At 62.8% G+C, this 17,469-nt stretch overlaps 2 protein-coding genes across 3 annotated transcripts in view; one reads left to right on the top strand and one right to left on the bottom strand.

Annotated features, from left to right (window-relative positions):
* LOC111156552 (VPS37B, ESCRT-I subunit) overlaps positions 1-9,042 on the top strand; it is a 25,695-nt gene extending 16,653 nt beyond the window's left edge. Inside the window, exons 2-4 of the mRNA XM_022517527.1 lie at positions 4,790-4,961; positions 6,350-6,432; positions 7,226-9,042. Of these exons, the coding sequence (XP_022373235.1) occupies positions 4,790-4,961; positions 6,350-6,432; positions 7,226-7,723 (753 nt within the window). The 3' untranslated portion in view covers positions 7,724-9,042. The remainder of the gene's footprint in view (positions 1-4,789; positions 4,962-6,349; positions 6,433-7,225) is intronic.
* The window catches only part of LOC111156550 (huntingtin interacting protein 1 related), a 29,217-nt gene continuing 20,127 nt past the window's right edge, over positions 8,380-17,469 (bottom strand). The window contains exons 17-32 of one of the 2 annotated variants that reach the window (XM_022517525.1): positions 17,287-17,388; positions 16,886-17,080; positions 15,729-15,876; positions 15,500-15,586; positions 15,046-15,153; positions 14,795-14,931; positions 14,475-14,585; positions 14,057-14,115; positions 13,803-13,833; positions 13,657-13,719; positions 13,187-13,287; positions 12,961-13,066; positions 12,719-12,842; positions 12,575-12,636; positions 12,254-12,460; positions 8,380-11,995 (exon numbers count right to left, since the gene is read on the bottom strand). In XM_022517525.1, the coding sequence (XP_022373233.1) occupies positions 11,948-11,995; positions 12,254-12,460; positions 12,575-12,636; positions 12,719-12,842; positions 12,961-13,066; positions 13,187-13,287; positions 13,657-13,719; positions 13,803-13,833; positions 14,057-14,115; positions 14,475-14,585; positions 14,795-14,931; positions 15,046-15,153; positions 15,500-15,586; positions 15,729-15,876; positions 16,886-17,080; positions 17,287-17,388 (1,689 nt within the window). In that variant the 3' untranslated portion in view covers positions 8,380-11,947. Of the gene's footprint in view, positions 11,996-12,253; positions 12,461-12,574; positions 12,637-12,718; positions 12,843-12,960; positions 13,067-13,172; positions 13,288-13,656; positions 13,720-13,802; positions 13,834-14,056; positions 14,116-14,474; positions 14,586-14,794; positions 14,932-15,045; positions 15,154-15,499; positions 15,587-15,728; positions 15,877-16,885; positions 17,081-17,286; positions 17,389-17,469 lie in introns of those variants that run through there. The other variant, XM_022517526.1, reaches the window with a different exon arrangement.

Here is a 17,469-nt window from a genome sequence, read left to right on the forward strand (position 1 = left end):
ACAGCGAGAGAGGGAACACAAGCAGGGGCAGTGGGACAGGGAGAAGCAGGCTTCCCACCGAGCAGGGAGCCCGATGTGGGACTCGATCCCAGGACCCTGGGATCACGACCTGAGCCGAAGGCAGCCGCCTAACGACTGAGCCACCAGGCACCCGGTTTTCTTTTTCTGAAGTGGGAGAGAGAGGGAGAGTGTGTGTGTGTGTGTGATGTGTGTGATATGTGGTCGACGGTCCTTATTTTTGTCTGTTGCTGCCCTGTAACGTCATCCGTTTCAGGCGGAGCACGTAGTGCTCGGACGCGTGTGCAGATGATTCAGCCACCAGGATAAGCGTGGTCCCCATCTGTCCCCTTCCCGCGTTGTTACAGTATCACTGTGTTCCCTCTGCTGTACTCTCTGCCTCCAACACAAATGTGGAACTCAAGTCTGTATCTCTTAATCCCCTTCACCTGTGTCACCCTTTTTTTTTTTTTAATTTGAAACAGCTTATTTTTCTAGAGCCTCTGCTCTTCTGGTTCTAGTACTAACAGGTTGTTTTAAAAACAGCTTTCTTCCTGTAAACTCATGCATGCTTGTAGTGAATTAGGCACCATGTACAAGGAGAAATAGGAAAGTTTAAAAAAGAAAATCGTTGAGAGGTTGCTGTTGTTAACTTGGCGTGAACATCAGTCCAGACCGCTCGTGGAGGGGGAGAGGTGGAAGGGAGGAGAGAACTGGGGTGCTGCTCCGCCGGCTACAATCCTGCATCTTGTTTTTCTGGGATTAGGAGCAGAAAAGGAAACTGGAGTCCGTGATTTAAAAACGTGTCCTTACCACAGCGGGGCTGCTTCCTGAAAGGGTTTCTCTGTGGTTGACAAAAAGGCTCATGAGAACCATGGAGAGGTCAGCAGCACGGTTTTCTGTCCCCGGGGTCTGGTGGCCCTGTGACCGGCCTCCTGCACCGTGGTGACCCCACAGGCGTTCTCAGGTTCACGGCCCGGATCCAGTCAGGCGCCCAGGCTGGGCTCGGTCTTATGGGAGGTGTGGGGCTGGGCTGGGTGTCGCCCACGGCGGCTGTCGCTTGGCCTTGCTGAGCGTGCTTGTGCCGTCCCCACGGAGAGGGCCAAGGCCGTTCCAGCCAGGTCGCCTTTGCTTTGCAAATGATGGAACAAGACTGGCTCTTTCCTCCCCATTTCCAATCTGAGCGGCAGAAAGGAGTGTTCCGGAGCAAAGAGTCTGTTTCTGCATGAATCCTGCATTCCGGGCGTGTTCTGAGGCTCTCGGGGCTGGGCTGGCTTTAGCAGGGGCTTCTAAGCTGTCCTGGCCTTGTCCCCTGGAGAGAGCCATGGATGTGCTCTGGGTAGCCACTCAGAACTTACCGGTATTTACTGACGTAAAAATATCTGAACACCCAAAGGCTGTAAACAAATGATGGCCTGTGACGGGTGTCACTTGTCCTTTGATTGGGCCCTTGCTGGCTGGCGGCTTACACCAGCCTTCATGCGTCCTGTGCAAGCAGAGCGCCCTTCGATCCTAGCCGTGCAGCTTTGGGCTGCTCTCTTCTAGGACTTCCTAACACACGGGAGATGTGCTTTTGACCTGTTCGAGACCCTACGAGAATAAGATTTCTTTGTAGCTGTGTTATACACGGAGACCAGAGCGGCGTGCATAGCCGGACCCAGGCCTGGGCCTTCTGGAGGATTCGGCTGACTCGGGGTTGGTCTGAGCCAGCCAGCACCCCTCCCCTCCGGTGGTTCTCAGGTCCGGCCGCCGCGGGGGAGCACTGCGCAAGAGCAGTCCTTTAACCACATGTTGGAGGCAGGCGCTTTGGGATGCGAGCGCCTTTCCGTGGTCCCTACAGAGATCTTTGCTCACAGCCATGCCTCTGCTGAAGATGGAAACCCTGCTTCCAGAATTAGCCTCAGATCCAGTGTGAGAACCGCCCCGCCCCAGCCTCGGTCTCGAGGCCTTGATCAGGGGGCCTGTCTGCATCAAGGGTTTGGGGCATTGGGTGCTTGTCCTACACAGCTTTGTCCCCCCTTCCACGGTATATGGTCCATCTTATTTGCCGGACCTGGCCTTGAGTGACCAGCTTTGGGGTTAGGGAAGGATCTCTGACTCAGCAGAGCCCTACTGTGTGACCCCCGGGAGGTGTTTGGCACACCGAGACCCTGCCTGTGTTAGCATTCGGTGAGGGAGACCGTGAGCAGGGACACAAATTTCCTGTTTGCCGATTGTCGCCAGTGGCAGTGACGACATGGGTGTGGGGCCCCGCGAGAAGGAGCCTGTGGGATGAGCAGACCTGAGCTCCGGAGGCGGTGGAGGGAAGGGCTGGTGGGCAGGTGGGGACCAGGTCCCCTGCACCCCAGCAGTGAGGGCGTGCTAAGGTCCGTTCCGTTTAACCGGGCTAAGGTCCGCTGAGGTCCATTCCAGTTGTGACGACTGAGTCTGTAGGCCTCAGTAGGAGCGTCGTCTTCCTCTCAGTGCTCTGCGCCTCCTTCGGCTCGGCAAGTAGTTGTTGCCCAGCCAGCGTTTATTGAACAAAGGCTGAAGATCGAGTCTGAATGCTGGAGTGCTGGCAGCTGGGGCCTGACTGTGGCCTTGAAAACTTGCCCCTTCTCAGCTGTCAGATGAGACTGGTGTGCCAGGGGGTGGGCTGTAGAGAAACTCAGCAGCTTCTTGATTTAGAATTTAAATTTTGAGGTAGTTGTAGATTCACAAGCGATTGTAAGAAACTAAAGTGATCCCGTGTGCCACAGCCTCACAGCCGTGGCATTGACCCTGTCCGGATCCGGGAGAGCAGATCCCGTGCCCGTGAGCCTTCTTCCTGAGGTCCTTGCCCGACCACTCAGCTGTCTCCATTTCTGCCACTGCCCCCTCAGGAGCGTGGTGTACACCGGCTCCTCGAGCGTGTGACCCCCGTGCTGGCTTTCCGCTCTCAGCTTGGTTCCCTGGCGCCTCCTGCAAGTTGCCATGTGTGTCAGGCGTCCTTCCTTAGGACTGACGGTGTTCCGTGGCGTGGATGGGGCGCGCTTGGTGCTGCCGTCTGTCCCCCGGTGGACGACGGCTGCCTGGTTTCGGGGTTTGGGCTGTCACAAATGAAGCCGTGTTGAACATTTGCGTGCAGGGTTTTGTGTAAACATAAGTTTTCATTTCCCCAGGGGTGAATGCCCAGGAGTACAGTTTCTGGGTCGCATGATAGTTACATGTTTAGTTTAGTTTTTAGTTTTTTTTTTTTTTTTAAGATTTTATTTATTTGACAGAGAGAGGGGTGATGCAGGCTCTGCTGAGCAGAGAGCCCGATGCGGGGCTCCATCCCAGGACCCTGAGATCATGACCTGAGCCGAAGGCAGCGGCTTAACCCACTGAGCCACCCAGGCGCCCCTGCATGTTTAGTTTTAAAAGCAGTTGCTGAGCTGTGGTCTTGAGTGGACTAGACAAGGTTTATGCTTGTTTGTTCTCCCAGCTGGCTTAACAGTAGAAGGAGAGCCTCTCGCGCAGCAGCTCCCGGCACTCTGCGCTACACGAGGGCCCCGACTCTCCCTGCCGGCTGGAAGCAGCAGGAGGAGGGTGTTTCTGCTGCACTCACGTTGTAGCGGTGAGCTAGAGGCTCAAGTTTCTGTCTTAATTTAAATCCTTAATTTAAATCCCGTTTTAAGGCAAGCCAAATTTTTAGGGCCCTGGCCCAGCTCCTGGGTGTGGAAGGTACCCCGTGTCTGCTGTGGGGACCGGGGGCCAGGGCGCGTGTGCAATGGGTGCGCGGGTGCAGACCGCTTCGGGAGCAGGCCTGGCACCCTGGGTGGGCTTGGCGGGAGCGGGAGGCCACGCAGTGGGAAATCTGCACCCAGACTCTCAGGAGGAAGGAAGTCGGCGAAAATAGCCTGGGTGCGGTGGCAGCAGATATCAGGGGGAAACGAGGTAACGGCTTCGGGCTGCTGGGAAGCTACGAGCACAGCGGGGCAGGACGGTGCTCCGTGGAGGCCTCAGGTCCGCGCAGTGCGGCTGCCGAGGCAGGCAGTGGTGGCGGAGGCCAGTCGCCAGCCAGCACGGGTGGCGGACCCTGTGTTTGGGGTTTTCTTTGAGCATAGCGTTGCTGAGTTTTGTTAGAAATGCTTCACCTTGTCTCAGACCCGTCCACTTTCCCTCACCCTTGTGGTCTGGGGCGCCACGGCTTCCTCCCAAGTCACGCCGGACAGGCAGATCCGCCCCAGCCTTGGATCTGGAGCCGGGAGGACTCCCGCCGTCCTCCCAGTCGAGGAGGAGCCAGAGGTGGGCGTGGGAGAGCGAGCAGGGTCACTGTAAGCGGAATTCATCCCCGGGGGTGTCAGGCTTTCGTGTTTGATCTCTGAGCCTGATGACTGGGCCTGGATTGACATCATGCCGGCTGGTTCTCTGCTGTTAAACGTGATTCCCTGACTTCCTGTGGAGCTGCAGAAGCGGGTTTGGAACTGATCTCGCCCTGAATGTGCACAGCTGTTGAGTCCTGCAAGCGCAGGGAGGAGGAAGGCATCCCAGCCCCCGCGCCGCTAGCGGAGCAGAGAGCCTGGGCAAGTCACACGGCCGCCCGTCTGCGAGTTGTCGGAACGGAAGTGGCTTTGCTCTTGAGAACAGGGAGCTGCGTCCATGCTGGAAACCCAGAGGGGCTGGAGTCTGGGCCCGGAGTGGCCCGCATGCGGTCTCAGGGTCTTGGCCGGGCGCCAGGCCGCGGGAAGCATGTGGCAGCTGTGTGTGGGGTGGGGGGGTGTGGGGAGCCCCGGGGGACGGGTCTGTGAGCTGACACCCATTGGTTCTCATCGTGCCGTGTTCCTTGCAGACGCAGAATGTTCAGCTCAACAAAGAAATGACGCTCGCCGGCAACCGGAGCCTGGCGGAAGAAAACCTCCTGTACCAGCCCCAGCTCGACGCCCTGAAAGCACGTTTGACCCAAAAATACCAGGAACTCCAGGTTCTCTTTGAAGCCTATCAGATAAAGAAGACCAAATTAGGTAACTTTTCCAGGGTGATCCTTGCAAGAATGAAGAGTGGAGGGAAGGGCACGTTTGCAAGCTGTTGGGTCGCGGGGAGAGCAGCGTCCCCGCGGGAAAGTTCCAGGTCGAGACCCTGGGTCATGCCACAGAGAAAGTTAACTTACAGAATCATTCTGCCTGCTTAGAGAAGAGACTTAGCCACTTTTCAGACAAAATTTCACCTTGTGCAAACAGCCCAGAAAAGTCATGTTCTGAATCATCAGGAGAGCGCGGTCTCTCCTGTGGGCCAGGCCCACTAACACTAACACAGGGTTAATGTTCAGATGTACTCCTCGTGGGGACGTGTCATCGTAACGTCACACTTCGATTGACGGTCATGACGGAGCTGTAGGAACAGAGTATGGGGTCGCGCGGGCTCTGCGTGGCTTTCCGGGCCGCTGCGGGGAAGGAGGGGTAAAAGCCCGCCCTCCAGTGAGGCGGACGGGAGGCCTGGTACGGGGTCGCCCCCAGCGCTGTGCCACCCCAGTGCAAGCTCGGAGGCAGGCCCGACAGAGGGGTTCTTCCCTGGCTGGAGGACGTGCGTTGTGATGTAGATCGGTAAAAAGCACCTTGGGAAAAGTGGTTTGGCAGGACCTACCTGAAGGCGCCCTGTGCTCACTCTGATCCAGCCAGTCCGCCCCGGGTGTGCCGCCGGCAGAGACGGATGGGCCCGAGGGTGCTCGTGGTAGCTTTGTTGGTAACGGCCGAGTGTGGAAACCGCCTGCATGTCCGTGTGCAGAAGGCTGGGTCCGTGAGTCTGGTCTCCGCACAGTGGACACTGAGGGAGGCGAGGGGCTGTCAGGTCTGCGGTGGGGGGGGACCGGAGCCAGCACAGAGCTCGCCCTGGGTGATGTGCTCCCGTGAGCCTCCCAGCCAGGCAGGGCCGGGCATCGGGGCTGCCTCAGGGGCGGTCTCTGGGAGCGGGCCTGGGGAGCCTTTGTGCGTGTTCTGTATCCTGATCTGGGCGGTGGTGCTTGGGGTTTATACACTTGAGAAAACTGAGGTCCTGGGCTTAAATTCCTCCTGGTCGATGTACGTTACCACTCAGAAATGAATACAGCCGAGATCTGTGTGGGGCGGTTCCGGTCATCTCACATGTTGGGTGACAAGCCTCTGTAGGGCCGGTGACGGTGACATGGGGTGTGGGATGCGTGGCGCAGCCCTGAGTCTGTCCTGCTTTGTCCTGTGTGCTCCTTCCTCCTGGATTTTAAGGCCTTGCTTCCTGGAAAGCCGGCTGCTACCTTCCCAGTTAAAACGCGCCCCTCTTTGAGAGGAGGGTGGCACGGAGTCTGGGGGTGTTCTAGAGCGGCTTGAGGGGCTGTGGCCCGGCCGCCCCCTCCTCTCATCATGCCTCTTGCTTCTTCCAGACCAGCAGTCTAGCAGCGCTTCCCTGGAGACGCTGCTGGCGCTCCTGCAGGCCGAAGGGGCCAAGATTGAGGAAGACACCGAGGTAAAGCCAGCCAGTGTGGGCGCGGGGCCCCAGAGCACAGTTGCCAGGGTCTGGGCCACTTTGGGAGCCGGTGGGCGGCCCGTTGCTCCGCAGCCAGGGGGCGGTAGTGGGTCCGGTGCTCCAGCGGCGGGTGTGCACCGTCCTGCGAGTCCGCGCTGGCCAGGGCTGCCAAGGACCGGGGGCTCCGATCCGCGCGCGGGGCGGAGTCTGTGCGGCCGTGGAGCGCTCAGGGTTGGAGCCTCACTAAGAGATACGGCCTGAGTAAGGGTCAAACGTTGCACAATCGTAGCAAGGTTCGGCCGCATGGTCGAGTTCACCGCTGGGCTTGGGTGGGGGCCCTGGTGGGGACGAGCCTGCTTTGGCCCCCTGAGCCCGTTGGGGGCGTGTCTGTGAGGGAGCAGCTGGCGGGAGGAAGGATGCGGCTCCGGCTGCTCGGTGAGAGCGTGGGAAGCGGGTGGGGTGGTTTCCTCTGCGCCTCGAAGCCCAGCAGAAGCCCAGCAGCTCGGGGCTGAGCCCGCTTCCTCTGAGGCTGGCTCCCCCTTGGGCCTGCAGCCGTGTGCAGCTCATGGGGCGCGGCAGGCGGCCTGGACCAGCTGCCTCTTTCCCCTTCTCTCTGCGGCGGGTGGGGGCCTCCTCTGAGGTCTGCGGTCTGCAGTGGGGAGCGCGTGGCGGGTGGGATAAGTGGGGGACGGGATGGAAGGAGGCTGGGTGCTGCCTCTCCCTGGGCGGTGAAGGGAGCTTCCTTCCCTGGGGGCTGACCTGTCCCCGTAATCTGTTCTCCTGCCACTTTCAGAACATGGCAGAGAAGTTTCTGGACGGAGAGCTTCCTTTGGACTCCTTCATCGATGTCTATCAGAGCCAGCGGAAACTGGCCCACACGCGAAGAGTGAAAATCGAGAAGCTCCAGGAGCTGGTGCTGAAGGGGCAGAGACTTCCGCAGGCCTCTGCGCCGGCCCCGCTGCTGCCCAGGGTGCCCGAGCCGGTGCCCGCCGCCCCCCTGCCCTACCCTACCTCAGAGGCCAGTGGGCCCCCCTCCATGTTACCTCGGCGCATCCCCCCGCCTCCGCCTCCGGTGCCTGCAGGACGCTTGGCCACGCCATTTACCGCCGCCATGGGCTCAGGACAGGCGCTCCCGTACCCGGGATCCCAGTGCCCGCCCCTGCCCCCCCGCGTGGGCCTGCCCCCCCAGCAAGGATTCTCCATGCAGTTCGTGTCTCCATACCCGCCCGCTCTCCCCCAGAGACCCCCGCCGCGGCTGCCGCCACACCAGCCCGGCTTCATCCTCCAGTGAGCCTCCCCCGTCCTGCCTGGGAGGCCGCACCTGCCGGCCGGGCCTCTGCACGCACAGGCTGTGAGGACCAGGGTGCTGGTGCCCTGGGCCAGCGCACCCATTTGATTTTAGAACTAGTAGGTCAGCGGTAAGTAGCCGTAGGACCCGGTTTGGTACCCGGGGGTTGTGTGTGCAAGGCCTCCGCCGCGGTCGCGTGGGTTTGTTTTCGGTGTGATTTCTAAGTCTTGTAACGTTGACGGACTTCTCCGTCTGGGGGAAGAGCGCCCTCCCTCCCCACCTGGAACCGTGGTCCTCCCCTCGTGGGTTCATTTAATGAGCATGTTCCATCGTTTCTGCTTCGTTTGCGAAAGACTGGGCCACACGGGCTCGCCCACTACACGCCACAGTCCCTGGTCAGGGTGGGCCAGGTGGGCTGCCTGGAAGGTGCTTACTGAATCTGGGGGGCAGGGGTGGCCAGTCCTTTGAAGCCCCGTGTGGCAGCCAGGCCGGAGGAGATGGGTCTGAGCTGGGCCTTGCACGGCGATGAGCCCTGCTCCCCCTCTCCCCTGCCGCGGCCACCCCGGACGGTTTCTACAAAGAAATACTCCCCTGGTATTTTTACTATGTCTGTAATTTTCCTGTTTTATATTGGCAAAGAAAACTTTTTGGACACAAGACCATTCAGGGAAACTTTATAAAAATGCACATATTGTTTTGAGCAGAGTGAAGTACAGAAGTGAATGCCATTTCCTTTTTTACGAGCAGTGTATGGTCACACCTGTGGGTGCCTGTGCTGTGCCTTAGTTTCCCCCTGGTGCCAGTGAGGGGCCGGCCCCGGCTCCCCTGCAGGCCCCCAGGCTGGGCAGGCGGAGGGGCAGCTCCCACGAGTGGCTTTGCTCCCCGAGAGGCTTGGTCGGGGCACTGCCGGCGGAAGCAGCCTGTCCCACGGTGGACCAGGGTCCTGTAGCCAATCTCTTCCTCGGCGGGGGCCTCCGGGCAGGAGGGGGACAGAGGGACCCCAGCAGCGTCTCTGCTGCGCCCAGATCATCGGATGGTGCCAACAAATTCCCGCTCTGCCGCACCCCACGCTCTTCCCGGCCCTTTGGGGTCTCACCGGCCCAGGTAGCGGAACGGCGGCGCAGGTCTGTCCCGGCAGGCCTGGGGTGAGGCCACCACGCTTGGTCTTCGGTTCCCCTGGCAGGGACACCCTACATTGTCACTGTAACGCCAGGGGCCGGTTTACCGCCCTGCCCGGTGACCTCGCTGTGGATGTGGGGACGGCGCTGCCGGGCCGGGGCTGTAAGGCTGGAGGACCCTCGTAATAAACAGAATCAACAACGGTCCTGGCATTTCGTTACTTGGGGCTGTTCGTGGTGTATTTGGTTCTAGACGCTCCGTGATCAGTTCCGAGAGGGAGGTGGACTTTGTGTCAAAGCCGGGAAGCCGCCTCAAGGGTTTGCGTGTCTGCTTGGACTGGGCCCTAGCACTCGGAGTGCGTTTTGTGCTGCTGCGCAATCCCCCAGCCAGGAGGAAAGGGGGGAGAGCGGGTCCACAGGGTCCGCACTCTGCCCCGGGCTTCCGGGTTCAGTCTCTCAGGCCCTGTCCTGCGGATCACCAGCACAGACGGCACTGCTCGGGGACACTCAGGCCCTTGACTGTTTCAAATGACCGAATTGGATAGGGGACCTTTTGTTCTGGAGCCCAGAGCCCCCCCAACGGTCCCAGGTGGAGGTAGGTGCTGCTTCCCTCTCGAGGCTGGGAGAGGGACCCTGCCTCCAGGGCTGCACCCCGCCAGCCCCTCAGCGCCCCCCCCCACCCCCCTGGGGGCTGTGGTGCCCTGGGAGGGACTTTCCTCACTGCGTCCCCCAGAACAGGAGTGCTGCCAGCCCCTGCTCCTCCATGCTCCAGGAGGACATGTGAGGGACACTGCTGGGGTGGTCCTGGGAGGAAGAGGAAGGCTCTGCCTGAGGAATCCGTTTGCTCTTTTGGGAATTTGTGTCTGACAGTTGCTCTTTCCCTGGTGGCTGCTTAGGAAGCTTCGAACTCGATTTGTAGCCTTCTGTGGGGGGCACTTGCTAGACGGGGCTGTGTGCTCGGTGGCTTCTCGCCAGCCCAGCTTTGTTTGATCCTCACCTCCCCACTCGGGGCCCCTGTGCTTAGGAGGTCGGGGGGCACGGTGGGGGTGGGGGTTGCAGAGGTCCGGCCCCACGGCTTCCAGGGGCAGGTTTGCGTCGAGTCGGGCTAGCAGTTCTCCGGATCCGGAGCGAGTGTGGTCCACGCGGGGCTGTCTGCACCGGTTTGTGTGCCGCGGAGCCGAGCCCCTTGCGTTGACGTCGTTCTGAAGCGCTTTTCCCTTACCAATGAGAACCAGGCTCCGGCCCCACCGTTCTGTTCGGGGAGTTTCAGAGCACTTCGACAGCCCCACCCCGACCTCCCAACCAGGCTGGAGCGAGGCGGGGCCCCACTTCACCCCATGGGAAAGCCAGGCCCAGGGAGTGGGGCTCTTGTCTCCCCGACCTGCACGATGGCGCTTCCACAAGGGCTGGGGCCTGCGGGGCAAGGGGGCGCGCACTCTGCGGGCAGCGCGCCGAGGCCAGCCTGCCTGGCCGGGAGCCGTCCGCATCCCCAGGGAAAGCGGGGCCGCACAGCCAGCTGTGCTCTTGGGAGCCCGGAGGCCAGGTAGGTTCTCGGGGAAGGCTCGGTGTGGTTGCGCCGGTCAAGCCCTGACCAGTGAGGACTCAGGGTCACCGCCACTGCCCCCAGCTGGGGGACATTCTTAACTGCCAGGACTCCGTGGTCACTCCTCCCCTTCACAAAACAGCCTGGTTTCTGAGCGGGCTGAGGGGGCGGGGAGGCCGGAGCGGGAAGCCCCCAGCCAACGACTCACCACACCGGCGTCCGTCCCGGGACCTTAAGTCCCAAACCTCCCAGGACGCAGGCCAGGGCACTTCTTGGCAGAACCAGAAGCAGCTCTTCCGTGGTTCCAGGCGCTCTGTCCCCTGCAGAAGCTAATGGTCTCCCAACCCGTGTCACACATTCAGGCTCCAAAGAAATGAACAGCCCAGGCGTGGCGGCCCCTCACCAGAGGGCGGTGGCAACGGTCCACGTGCGTTTTATTGCCCATCTGACTCTTCCAACAAGGAAATACTAAAGGCACGCAGAAAAGCTGGACCTTGTGCCCCCCTCCAGAACATGGCTGGGATTGGACCGCTGGGAGGCAGGGGGGACAGGGAAGCTTCTGGGGCCCGCGGTGCTGGTCCTTTTCTCTCAGCGCCTCCCTGGAGTCAGGGTGGGGGCTCAAAGAACACACATTCTTACAAATCCTCCAAGTGGGACTGCCACTAGCCCGGCTGGGAGCAGGGGGTGGAGGGTTGGGGTGGGGAGGCTTCCTAGGGACACAAGGTGCCTCTGGCTTAGAGAATGGCCCGCAGGCGTCCTAGTTCCCAGACTTTTGGTGTCTGAGCTGGGGAGGCCTTCAGGAGGGCGGGCTAGACTGAGAGGAGGGTAGAGGTGAGGAGGGGGTAGGCGATGGGCAACCCGCAGAACAGGGCCTCTAGGGCAGAAGAAGGGGCATGAAAACCAGGAACAGGATGGTCACCACAGGTGGGAGAAGAGATTCCGGGAGTGACAGCAGCACAGCACCTGTGCCGCGCTGCACTGCCCGGCCGGCCACCCCCGATAAGGGCCATCCTCTGTCTCCGCCCCTGATGCCTCACAGGGAGGCACCCCGAACCAGGGCTGCTTTGTCCAAGACCACCCCGGGCCCGTCTGCAAGGACTCCGTGCCCCAGGAAGGCCACAGATAGGTGACATCTTGCCCAGGCCCCGGCAGCCAACAGGGATTTGTTATTCATTAGTAACCTCAGACCTGGAGTTCAAAAGGCAGGGGAGGTCCTGCCCAGACACCCTCTCCAGGGGCCCTGCTCCCCAGAGTGAATCCAGACTCATGAAGGAAAGCTCTAACTCTGAAAATTACAAATGTTCCATATATTTCCTGAAGGCCCGTGGCTCAGGCCTGCTCGGTTCCGGCTGGTCCCACGAGTGCCCGCTGCTGGAAGACTCACGTCCCAGAGAACCGCCGCGATCTCTGATCCTGTGGGTTCAGCCAGGGCTGGGGGCCTCGGGGACATTGAACTTGGCCATGGGGCAGGGGGCTGCACCCCTTGGAGGCTCCTGAGCCAATTCGGGGCGGCCACACAAGGCCCAGGTCTGCCCGCTAGCCTCCCCACCGGGATCCTTCGGGAGCCTAGTAGTTTACGAGCTGAGCCGGGTAGACGCCGTCCTTTTTGTCGAGCTGCGGGAGTCAGAGGTGAGGGGCTCAGTGGACGTGGCCAGGCCCCCACACACCCTGCCTCCCCTTTGCCCCCTGCGTCTGTCCCTTGAACCAGCCTCCCAGCCTCCCTCTTCCCCTTGCCACCATCCTCCCCATGTTACTGGCTCCTCCCAGTCAGAGGTTCCCAACTTCCCCAAGGCCCTGTGCCCTGCAGACTGGGGAGCAGAGACAGAGACCACAGCCCAGGACCCTGCCCTGCCCGGGCGCTGACGCCGGCACCTGGTGGTCCTGCCGGGGGGCCACGCTGGGCTTCTGAGCCAGGGGTGGCTTCTTGGAGGCCCCGCTGCGGGGGGCAGCACTGGGTCGGCCGGGATCCTCGTCGCTGGGCGTCCCCACGGCACCAGCCAACACGTAGTGCTGCTTCCGCAGCTCTCCCAGCCGCACACGCTCGGCCTCCAGTGTCTTCTCCAGCTCCAGGACACGGACCTGCAGCCCCGCAAGCCCGCTCAGGATGGCCTCACGGCCTGGGCCACCCGCCTGCCCAGAGTTCAGCCCCCCGCCTGCCCAGAGTTCAGCCCCCGAACAGGGGCAGACACTCACCTGGGACTCCATCTCCTGCTTCTTAAGCTTGATGAGGGACAGGCCAGAGAAGTCCATCGTGTCTGTGGTCAGAGCAGGCGGGGGGCAGGGGTGAGTGTCTGTGCGCCTGCCCCCACCCCAGCTACTACCAGGGCCCACACGCACCTCTCTCTTCGATCTGCTCCTGGCCAGACTTGCTGGAGGCCACCACGTTGGCGGCCATCTCGTTGACGGCGCGGGAGCACTCCTGGAGGCGGCTCAGGTGGGGGCTGTGCTTGTCTGCCTTCACCTGGGGGCGTGGGGGGCAGGTCATGCTCAGGCCCCCGCACAGAGGCTTTCTGGCACACGGGGACACGTTGGCCACAGCCCAGACCAGAGGCGAGAGGCCGCCACGCACTGCGCCTCACCTTGGAAGCTGCCACGAGCTGGGCCGTGCTGGCCGCGATCTCGTGGGAGCAGACGATGAGCTCTTCGTACTTGCCCGTGTGGAGCACCACCCTGTCCGCCGACTCCCTGCGGACAGAGCCGGGCAGGCCTGGGTCTCCGACCCTGCAGCCACCGGGCCACCGCCACACTCCCTCCCCAGACCCTGAGCACCACACGCCCTGCTGCCCCCCACCTGGGGTGACATACACCAGCTGCGTGGCTCCCCAGCCCACGGCCTTGGAGGCGGAGATGAGGCCTTCCGTCCACCTAGAGTTCTTGGCATAAAACTCCTGCTGCGTGGCTGCCCCCTAGTGGCGACAGGAAGGCAGGGCAGAGGGACCAGTTAGCGATGTCACAGGTGGCCACGGATCCCCACGGCCGCTCTGCCTTCACCTCCACCACAAGAGGACGTCCAGGGGCCATGGCGGGGGGGGGGGGGGGGGGGGGGGGGGGGGGGGGGGCACTGGGTGCATTCTTGGGGGGGGGGTTCATCACTGCACAGGTCCAGGAGCTCCTGCCCAAAGGAGCCCAGAGATCCCCTGAAGCCAAGAGGGTTGTGGCCTGGGATGAAGAGGGCTCGGAGGTCATGGCCCTTTCAGGAATCTGGCCTGACAGGGAAGGACCCCACCTGGCCCATCCAGGGGTGCACGGGCAGACCAGAGGGGGACCTCACTCACCCGGCCGCTCTCCACAATTTCCTTCTGCAGGCTGGTGGATGTTGTCACCAAGAGCCGGATGGCCTGCCAAGACCAGAACACAGCTCATGGCTGCGCTGACTTTCCCAGGCACACAGTCCAGCCTGGGGTCCCGGCCAGCCACTCACCTTCATCAGGTCTGTGCAGGAATTGAGGATCCTGAGGGGAACAAATGGGGGGGAGAGAAGAATCTTCAGTGTGGCCCCAGGGAGTCGGCCCTCTGGTGAACGACTACCGGGCCCCGACATGGGTGCTCAGCCCCGGGGGGCTCCCATGGCAGGGGGATGTGCCTGCTTGTTCCCAGGCCTTTCTAGAGAGCTGGGCAGGCTGGACGGCACAGCCGGGAACCTGGGGGGCTGAGGGGGGCATGAGCAGGGCTCACCTTTCATTCACCTCCAGCTTCACCCCGGAGCTGGCGTGGCGGGCCTGGTTCATCATGTCCTACACCAGTGACAGAGCTGTGAGCACGCTGGGAAGAGGGCAGTGCGGGAGGAAGGGGGATGCCGTGCTGGACAAGCCAACCCCCTCATCCCCAACCACCGCCAAAAAGCCACTGAGCCGGGGAGGCCACAGGGAGACAGGGCAAGGGGTACAAGGGTGGGGGTGTGGGTGGGGGGCAGGGTGCGGATCGAGGCAGAAAAGTGGGGTGACCTCCCCACCCTCCCAGCTGTGAGTGCAGACACCATCTGCCCCTTGCAGAGAGGCGAGGGGCGCGGAGGTGGGCAGAGCCTGCGTTCAGCCCAGCCCAGCCCCCAAGGCTCCTGCAGGACCCAGAGGAGCCCCTGCACCCCAGGCGTCACCTCAATCCTCCGCACAGCATCTTCGATGGCCGTAGACGTGGCCGCCATCTCCTTGTCCACCATGGCCCCAAGCTCCTCCTGACGCACATCCAGGCTCTTGGGCTTCAGCTCCTGAGGAAGAGAGCGCGGAGGAGTCAAGGGGGCAGGCCCCACGGAGGAGTCCGGAAGAGGCTGGGGCAGCAGCGGGCTGGGAGGCGGGGACGCTGTCCGTGCCCGGTGTCCCCCAGCGGCCGGCTCTGCATACGAGCACCAAAACTAAAGGGAAGTGCAGGGAAATCGGGGCCCCAGCCCAGGCCCAGGGCCATGGCTGCAGCCCTCACCTGGCCCAGCTGCAGGATGCCCTGCAGGGGGCGTCGCACCAGGCTCGGCTGGGCCTGGTGCAGAGTCTGCTGCTCCTGCAGCTGCCCCAGGAGCTCCAGAGCGCGGGCCCCGCACTCCCTGCACGTGTCCACCAGGCCTGCGGAGAGAGGTCCGTCAGGGCCCGCACTGGGGAGCCCTGGTAGCAGCCCCTGCGCTGGGTCTGACGCCAGGACCCCCGGGAAGGCCCCCACGTCCCGGGGGGCCCACTTACGGTCTGCAGGGTCAGTAGGGGCCAGGTGGGAGGTGGCACTGCCGTTGACAATGGTGTCCGCAGCCAGGTAGGAGAACTGGGTCAGGGCTGCCACCAGCACAGAGGCGTCTGGGGGAGGGGAGACAAAACGCTAATGCCACCGCCGTGGAGCGAAGCTGGGACTGGACCCCATGGCGGGCTGCTTGGGTCTTCGGCCCCAAAGCCCACCAGGCGCCAGGGCCCCCAGTTTATGGATGTGACAAGGCAGGCTCGGAGGGACCAAGGTCAAGCAGCTAGACAGCAGCCACAGCCGAGTGACCCCAGGCCAGTAGAGCGGGCAGGACGGGCTCCTGGTGGGCGCGGTGGGGGCATGGTTCTGGAAAACTCCCCAGTGGCAGGGGCAGCTGCGGCCAGCAGAATGGGCACACCGGGCCAGCAGCCTCTGTCCACCTCTGTCCTCTACCACCACGCTTACCTGACCTGGAGACCAGGTACTGGGCATGGCCCTTCTCTAGGGCACTCACGGCGTCCAGGGCGGCCTGGGCCCGGCTCACCAGGTAGTCTGCAAGCAGAGGGGAAGCGATAAGGGGCAGAGCCTGCCTGGGGCCCCCCACTGCCCTGCTGCTCTGCTTCTCGCCTCTCAGGGTCGCCGAGCATCCTTCCAGGCAAGGAAGGCGGCCCCAAGGGCAGCCCCGCGGCCCCACCTGGCGAGCTGGTGCAGCGCAGGTGCAGAGGGTCATCCAGCTTGGCCACGGCGTCCTGCAGGATCCGCTCGGCCTCGGCCGCAGTGCCCCGCAGCACCGCGAACTGCTCATCCAGGAGCCTCCGCTGCAGCTCCTGCTCCTGACTTTCCTGGAGCCAGAGGGGGAGGCCGCTCAGAGCCCCCGCTGCAGGGTGTGCGCCACGCAGCAGGCAGGGTGCGGGCAGACGGCCCTGGGGAGGGAGGCCTGCAGAGAGCCAACGCTCGGCCCAGCGCTGGGGCGGCTCCTGCGGGAGCCGGACGGACAGCTCAGCAGTAGACGGACAGACGCCCCAATTAAAAAAGAGGCAAAAGGGGGCGCCTGGGTGGCTCATTGGGTTAAAGCCTCTGCCTTCGGCTCGGGTCATGATCTCAGGGTCCTGGGATGGAGCCCCGCATCGGGCACTCTGCTCCGCGGGGAGCCTGCTTCCTCCTCTCTCTCTGCCTGCCTCTCTGCCTACTTGTGATTTCTCTCTGTAAAAAAAAAAAATAAAAAAAAAAAAAAAAAAAAAAAAGAGGCAAAGGGTCTGAACAAACCATTCTTCCAAGATACACAAAAGGCAACGAACACACCAAAGATATTCAGTTACTGAGCCTTAGGGACAGTGCTAGGGCCACCAAAGTGAAGACCAGAGCAGCGCGTGCTGCAAGGGACACAGGGAAATGGAAAACCGCACGTTCCCAGCGGGAAGGGAACAGTACAGCCTGGTGACATCACCAACAGCCAAAGAGCAGAAACAAGCCAGATACTCAACGGATGGACAGACAGCATGCGGTCTGTCCCCGGGGTGGATGTTACTGCGCCACGACTCTCGGGGGAACCTGGCAAACAGTGCTCAGCGCGAGGGACCGGCCCCACTGTGGGGGCGCATCTGTGCGTGAGGTCTGGGATGGGTCATTCTGGAGACAGCAGGGCAGCGCGCACCCGGGCAGGGCTGGCACAGGCGGGTGGGGACTAACTGCTTCCGGGCAAGAGTTTCCTTGTGGAGCAGTCAGAGCGCTCTGCAACGACAGGTGGACCCGCGGACCCGCGGACCCACGGACCGGTGCCCTCCCCTGCTGGAGGGGCGGGACAGGAGCCGGCGGAGGGGCCTCAGCCCCGCAGTTCAGGGGCGCCGTTACCTTATCCGCCAGCTGTCCCCGCAGCTGAGCCGTCTCCTGCGCGCTGCGCTGCTGCTCCCGGCTCAGCGCCGCCTCCTTCTCGCGCGCCAGGCCCTGGGCCGCCTGCAGGTCCGCGTCCCGCTGCCGCACTACGCTGCTCAGAGCCGCCTTCTCCGCGCTCAGCGCGTCCAGCCTCGAGCTCAGCTCCGACCCGCTCTGCGAGCACCGGCACGTGGGCGGGGCTCCCGGGGCTCCCCTGCCCCGCGTCCCCACAGACGGCTCTCCCAGGCGGAGAACTCCTGCGTGCCCCCGGGGCTGGGTCAGAGCTGCACCCCACGACTGCCAAGGGCCCCGTTCACGGGAAGGAGGACCCTAACCCTGTCTTGCCGGCTCCCGCCAGGCCCCCCCGCCAGCAGCCATACCTGCTCCGTGCGGGTCAGCGCCTCCTGCGCGCGCACCAGCTCTCTGGCCTTGGCCTCCAGCTCCTCCTTGAGCTTCTCCAGCAGGTCACTCTGCTCCTCCAGCTGGGACAGAACAGCGGGTCACGGGGGGCAGGGGGGCGCATGGGGGTGATGGGGGGCGCATGGGGGTGATGGGGGGCGGGG

The sequence above is a fragment of the Enhydra lutris genome, unplaced genomic scaffold, assembly GCF_002288905.1.
Source record: "Enhydra lutris kenyoni isolate GAN:26980312 unplaced genomic scaffold, ASM228890v2 scaffoldscaffold46, whole genome shotgun sequence".
Taxonomy (NCBI): Eukaryota; Metazoa; Chordata; class Mammalia; order Carnivora; family Mustelidae; genus Enhydra; species Enhydra lutris.